The 7291-nt window shown below is 48.9% G+C and overlaps 1 protein-coding gene across 1 annotated transcript in view; it reads left to right on the top strand.

The window, feature by feature from the left end:
* The window catches only part of USP43 (ubiquitin specific peptidase 43), a 42921-nt gene extending 37864 nt beyond the window's left edge, over positions 1–5057 (top strand). The window contains exons 13-17 of the mRNA XM_018568297.1: positions 340–466; positions 855–1203; positions 2903–3061; positions 3392–3544; positions 4038–5057. Coding sequence (XP_018423799.1) covers positions 340–466; positions 855–1203; positions 2903–3061; positions 3392–3544; positions 4038–5038 — 1789 coding nt within the window. The 3' untranslated portion in view covers positions 5039–5057. The remainder of the gene's footprint in view (positions 1–339; positions 467–854; positions 1204–2902; positions 3062–3391; positions 3545–4037) is intronic.
* The last annotated feature ends 2234 nt before the right edge of the window (positions 5058–7291 follow it).

The following is a 7291-nucleotide window of genomic DNA, read 5'->3' as shown; positions in this document are numbered from 1 at the left end:
GGATGGGGTCAGACAGAACAGGAAGTGAGTGTAAATCTCTCTACTTCCTGTCTATTAGGTGTGTATCAGCCAGAACAGGAAATGGGCCACAAGGGCCTCTACAGGAACATTGGCAGTGATACAAACACATTTTCCGGTAGCATATGGAAGGGTTGGATCATGCTGTCTATGTCCCTTTGGTAGGAATTCTCCTTACTTCACAGCACAGGAGGGAATGATAAATCACCTCTATGGGGACACAGCCAGCATTGGAAACCTGATAGAGTTTGTAACCCTTCTCCACTTATAAATTAAAGCTTTTGCCAGAGTTGAGCTTTAACACACACGTTTCTTTTTTAGACTTTTTGGGAACATCCAGGAGGAGGTGGTGCGTGACGACGAGTCTGTGAGAGCACAGCAGTTGGATCACCAGCAGCAGAGCTGCACGTTGGATGAGTGCTTTCAGCTCTATACTAAGGAGGAGCAGGTGAGGGCCACAATATTATTTTTAAGTGAAAAGTGTCTCCTTGTTGCCCAAGTCTGCTCCCTAGTTTTTCCTAAAGTCTAGGCACCCTAGATCACATGACTTCTCTACTAATACTACATGACCTCTCTACTCTACTAATCCCTACTAATAAGCACAGCAGGTGCTCTACATGACATAGACCATAGTTATGTCATGTGATTCTGTCTTTACGAAAGGACTTCTTCCTATTATCAGCTTTCACAACTCTTACTGTAAAGAATCCCTTCCCATGCTAAAGCTTAACTTCTCTTACAGCAGATAATCCCCTTCCATCCTCTCTCATTTTTATTATCCATAATCATTTTTTTAATTGGCTTTGGTTCTCTTCCTTTTTTCCTGGCTGATGTAGTTGGCCCCTGACGATGCCTGGAGATGCCCTCACTGCAAAGTATTACAGCAAGGAACGGTCAAGCTAAGCCTCTGGACCCTCCCCGACATCCTCATCATCCACCTGAAGAGGTTCCGGCAGGTGGGTAGCCGCAGGAATAAACTCTCTACTCTCGTAAGGTTCCCTCTCACTGGGATGGACATGGCTCCTCATGTGGTCAAGAGGGGCCAGGGAAGCAAAGGTCCCGGAGGGCAGTGGTCGTCGTGGAAGACGGCACCGTCCCCGGTGGACGGGGGTCAGCTGGACGTCATGTATGACCTGTACGCGTTGTGTAATCACCATGGGAGCTTACAGGGTGGACACTACACAGGTGAGAAAATGTTCCCTGCATTCTATATATACATTATAAGAATACCCTAAAGACCCCCCCCCACTTCCTCCTGCATACTATGGAGGAGGGGGGACACCATTACCTTGGAGGAGGGGGGACACCCATGCTATGGAGGAGGGGGGACACCAATACCATGGAGAAGGAGGGATGCCTATGCTATGGAGAAGGGATGATGCCCACGCTATGGAGGAGGGGGGGATACCCATGCTGTGGAGGAGGGGGGATACCCATGCTGTGGAGGAGGGGGGATACCCATGCTGTGGAGGAGGGGGGATACCCATGCTGTGGAGGAGGGGGGATACCCATGCTGTGGAGGAGGGGGGATACCCATGCTGTGGAGGAGGGGGGATACCCATGCTGTGGAGGAGGGGGGATACCCATGCTGTGGAGGAGGGGGGATACCCATGCTGTGGAGGAGGGGGGATACCCATGCTGTGGAGGAGGGGGGATACCCATGCTGTGGAGGAGGGGGGATACCCATGCTGTGGAGGAGGGGGGATACCCATGCTGTGGAGGAGGGGGGATACCCATGCTGTGGAGGAGGGGGGATACCCATGCTGTGGAGGAGGGGGGATACCCATGCTGTGGAGGAGGGGGGATACCCATGCTGTGGAGGAGGGGGGATACCCATGCTGTGGAGGAGGGGGGATACCCATGCTGTGGAGGAGGGGGGATACCCATGCTGTGGAGGAGGGGGGATACCCATGCTGTGGAGGAGGGGGGATACCCATGCTGTGGAGGAGGGGGGATACCCATGCTGTGGAGGAGGGGGGATACCCATGCTGTGGAGGAGGGGGGATACCCATGCTGTGGAGGAGGGGGGATACCCATGCTGTGGAGGAGGGGGGATACCCATGCTGTGGAGGAGGGGGGATACCCATGCTGTGGAGGAGGGGGGGATACCCATGCTGTGGAGGAGGGGGGGGATACCCATGCTGTGGAGGAGGGGGGGATACCCATGCTGTGGAGGAGGGGGGGGATACCCATGCTGTGGAGGAGGGGGGGATACCCATGGTATGGCGGAGGGTGGGATACCCATGCTATGGAGGAGGGGGGGATACCCATGCTATGGAAGACTTTGAGTAACCTGTCTGATTCAGAAAAGACCATGTGACCCTGTGAAGACCCATTGGGTGGGGTATTCACTCACAAGCCTGCCATCTAAAAATGGTGCTGTCAAAAAGTCTATCTTCCCTAACGTCTATCTCTAACTGAAACTTTTTGGGGGGTTTTGGATAGAAGGAGGTCAACGTATTTCATGAGTTTTTTGAAAGCCCCCTTCATCTGAGTATAGGGAATATTATGCTGGGGTGAATGTTGATGGAAAATAGGTATCCCAGGATTTTATGTCATGTGCTCTTTGGAATCTATTCAGATCACTGGATTAGTATCTATTAATGTGCAATTTAGTTCCAACACCAGGACCGAGGGTTGAGGCAAACCCAGAATTGTACAACTATCCCAGAAACAGGAGGTGAGGGGAAATCTGCCAGTAAGGAGAACTGTGAATTCCCCTCACTTGTGTCTCCCAGGAAAGGAAGTCAAGTAAAATCTCCCCATCCTGACAGGAGTTGCATCCATTCCTTTTTTTAGTTTTCAATTGATACCTAAAAAGAACAATATAAAGAAACTAAATTCCTCCAGTTTTTTTAACCTGTGTATATTTTTATGTTCATAGCCTACTGCAGAAACTCGCTGGATGCCCGATGGTACAGTTATGATGACAGTAACGTAGAACTGGTCCAGGAGGATGAGGTCTGCACCCGGGGGGCTTATCTCCTTTTTTACCAAAAGAGGAACGCCATCCCTGCCTGGTCTGCCAGCAGCTCAGTACGAGGTACTATAACTCTGGGGAAGATGATGATGAGGGGGGTTGACTATTGGTCTGAATGGAAGTAAGTCTGAGGCATAGTTGGGTGGAGGTATGTATAGAGGTTTGGTGTGTATTACTGGAGGTTGGAAACGTGCAGAGGGGTCTTTAGCAACATGACGTAGCTTGTGTGTATTGACCATGGCAACCAGGCAGACCCTCTCTTTCCTTTCCTACCCTGCTGTGGAATAATTTACTTTCAGATACCATGAAAACACAGACCCACCATGTTGAAAAATTAGGGATTTGTCTTAGTGTTGTCCTACTAGTACTTATAATCTTGTTATGTGATTACAGGTTCCACAAGTTCCTCCATTTCGGATCACTGGGTCCTTCGGCTGAATGGAAGCAAGAGAGAGAGCTTGGTGTCTCATGTTACTTCCAACTGCTCCCCACTTCCCCAAATTCCAGACTCTGTGGTCTTCCTAGATGAGGAGAACTTGGATCAAGGTAGATATGTGGCTTTTCAGATGTGGTGAATTGCTGTCAAAGTATATGTTCCCAAAACTTAGTAAATAAAAAAACTATACGGCCACGAGTATGTGGCCATCCCCCAAATGATTGGGTTTGGGTGCACAAAGCCAGGTCTGTAATGATATCATCTGACCAGCTTGGTGTGGAGGTACTTGAGTGGCCTACACAGAGCCCTGACCTCAACCCTACTGAACACCATAAGAATGAAATGAAACACTGAGTTTGAGTCAGGTCTTCTCTTGGTTTTCTGGCTGAATGGGCACAAATTCATATCACATACATATCAATATATTGCGGGGATTCTTCCCAGGTGAGTAGAAGAAGAGGGGCAACTCCATATTATTAACCATGGTTTTAAAGTGGGATGTCCAACAAGAACATCCCACTAGGTGTGAGGATCTGGTATAGACAAACCTTTGGCCATATATTTTATTGAAGGGTGGTCAGCTATTTCTTTTGTTTCTTGCAGGTTGCGGCTCAAAGTCTTTTGTCCGTGGGGTCAAAGGTCGTAGTGCCAGCATGAAACTGTCTTCTGCTTCCAAGCTAAAGCTGAGCCTTAGTAAAGCAATGCCACTCCGGTGGTCATTTGGAGCAAAGGATAGGGCAAAGCCCAAGACTGGTGAGCTAGTGGAATATTTAGAATCAGGACGTCGGCCAAAGTACACTAACGAGTCTATTGTGCCATTGATGACTGGTGTTCCCAACACAGACAAGTCAACCAGTGGACCTCAGCCAAAGGTAAACCACGTTAATACCCATGGTGCCAATGGAACCAACTCATCAGGTGGCCAGCCAAGAACGACAATGACATCATCAAAGACGGACTCTTCGGAGGGAAAGATAAGAGAGAAAGTGAGCCGCCAGGATAGCAATGCTGTGACCATGAAGGGAGACGAACCCTTACAATCACAGCATAGGACCTCAGGTGTAGATGGCCCATTATCTTTTGACAATTCTGAAAAAGTCAAAGCAAATTCAGGTAAAAAGGGAGATGGAAACCAAAGAAGCATTACAAAAGATGGCCACAGCAGCAGACCGAGAACCTCCGAAACCGGACATCAGGAAGGAACGTCGTCAAAGTCCAGTTTACCGAAGAAAGAATCCAGGAGGCAGAGTGCATCAGAGAACATCAAATCAGAGCTCCATAACGGGACAACCAGGACATCTTTGTCCAATGGGGTTTTGGGTGACGGGAGGACTAGTGGCACCATGCCACGTCGTCAGAAAGAGGACCTAACCCCCAGCAGAGCCCAGATGGACATCAGGAGAGCCCATAGCTCAACCAATGTCCAGAATAAGGTGGAGTGGACTATGAAGCGCTCCACCTCTCTGTACAAGAACGGAAGTGCATCTCACCATGCTTCCAGGCAAGGGGCAGCAGAAAAGTCATCCTCAGGTACACTGCAGAGAGTGAAATATCAAACTTCCTCCTTAGGAAGGAAGAAAAATGTCCCTGAATCCAGCTTCTAAGAGTGCCCTTAACACCCCTTTGCCGTCTTTCTGAGTTGTACTGTAATATGAGAACCTGGCGTGTTATGTTGCTCACAATGTCGGTCTCGGCGGGCAGTTGGGTTGCTATATTGGATCTCATCATTTTTTATAGAACAGAATTTTTCAGGTTTTGCTTCCCACCGTGTCTTCAGCGCTGTACAGGACTCCACCAAGGTAATCTCCTCTACCACACTGACCGCTGAGCTACTGTTGTCACCGGCCTGAGTTAAGTGAGTTCTCTGCATTCCTACGGTATAATGTACCAGCACTGTGACATATCATCCTTTGGCGTATACTCTGCAGAAATATAAAAGGTACTTGATCAGACCTGTCACACCGGTAGCTTTATTCATCCAAACTCTCGACCTGTGATGACTGTTTCAGGGTGGTGAGGTTTTTGCCACTGGTGTCCCGGGCAGCAGTAAAGACCTGTTGCTCTTTATTTTCTTTTTGTGGCCATGATGAACACACAGGTTTTATACAATGTGTCAGTACTATAAGTGCCATGCATATAAATGGTGATGTATTGGTATTGATTTTAAATGAGCTTTTTACTGTTGAAGATTTTACACTGCAGAACTTTTAATATACTTGATTTTGAAATTGAAAATCATGCCTTGATTGGGGCTTGCGTACACCGGCGTCATATTCCTGCGTTTGAATTGGCCATCAAACGCAGATAAGCAGCTTCCCTTTGATTTCTATGGGGTGGTGTAGATGACCGTTTAGAGGTTGCGTTTGACCTGCCTTGCGTTGCATTTCTTTGGGCACAGCCGTTTCTGTGGAGGTGCCTTTGGATTGCATGCAGTGCAGGTTGAAGGGGGGAGGTTGCCTTTCACATGAACGCCGGTCTACACAAGCCTTTCAATGCAAGAATGGACAATGTATTACGCACAGCACTCAGATCCCGGCTGAAATGATTTTTACCCTTAATGCAGGTTGAAAAAACAAATGCTAACATGTGATTGCGTGCCTTCGGCAACGCTAGTATTCTTCCCCTCCTGCATCTTTTATATGTAAGATACAGAGCAGCTGAAGTAGAAGCAAGGCCAGCAACGCTCCTTCCATTATCTGTGTGTGTGTGTGTGTGTGTGTGTGTGTGTGTGTGACAATGAGAATAACGAGTTCAGCATTATATATGTTATCACAGCGCCATCTAGTGGAATATTTGCTAATTGCATTTGATCTCTTAGCCTACAGGGATGCTTTAAAGCCTTGGTTCTCAACTGGTAAGTCGTGCGACCCAAAAGTGGGTCGCGACCCCGTGTTCAGTGGGTCGCCATGTGCCTTCCACTTTTCTAGGTGAGAGACTCCCCAGCCTCCACCTAGTGTTGCACTGACAGTTCTCACGCCAAGCATCCATTCAAAATATGCTGCCCGGTGCCGAGTGTCAGCTTGAGGTGGGGTGGGCTGGGGGTATGGCCGCAAAGGGAGCTCCATCCATACATGCATTGCTTACAGCTCCCTCACGTGTCCTGTAGAGGTGCCTGGACCGGAGTGACATCACGTTCTGGCTCCCGGCACCTCTACAGGGCCCGCAAAGGAGCTGTACAAGCAATGCACATATGGACGGAGCTCCATCACAGCACAGCAGCCCACACTGGACCCCAGGCTGAGGATCCACTCCAGTTCTCGGAAGGTAGGGAGACTGGGTGGACCTTAACATTTTTTCGGAGTGTGTAGATGTGTGTGAGAATGTCTGTCTGTGTTTGTATGTCAGTGTTTTTGAGGGCCCGTTCACACCAGTAAAGGGCGTTAATAAACACAGTCCTGTGCGATTAACGCACTGCACCACGCATATGCACCTACCGTGCATTCTGGTGCGGGAGGTGTGTTGCATTGCCATTCATTTGAATGGTACCCCAAACGCACCTCCCGCCCATAGTTTGTACGCCCCCGCACCGAAACGCGCCGTACCCTAATGCCGTGCGTTCCATTACACAGGTTGAGGACCACTGGCTTTAAAGTAAACCTTTCCTAAAAGAAAGAAATCACCGGCCATTGCTCCTTCTGGAAATGCCAGTTACCGGGCTGCCATGCTAATCCGATGGCTTCAATACTCCGGGCCAAAGTAAATACGCAGGTCCAGAAATCTGAGACATCCGAACTATGATGTGGTCAGAGACTTGGAAGATTTCAGGCCACTGGATTAGTATGGCGGTGAGGCATCTAGTATTGTCAGAAGGAGATGCAATGTAAGGAGCATTCATCCCACTGACCACCAATGTAAGG

This window comes from Nanorana parkeri, unplaced genomic scaffold, assembly GCF_000935625.1.
Source record: "Nanorana parkeri isolate BGI_ZX_2015 unplaced genomic scaffold, ASM93562v1 scaffold1169, whole genome shotgun sequence".
Classification (NCBI taxonomy): Eukaryota; Metazoa; Chordata; class Amphibia; order Anura; family Dicroglossidae; genus Nanorana; species Nanorana parkeri.
Note: the sequence above shows the minus strand (reverse complement) of the source record. Positions and strands in the feature narration are given on the sequence as shown.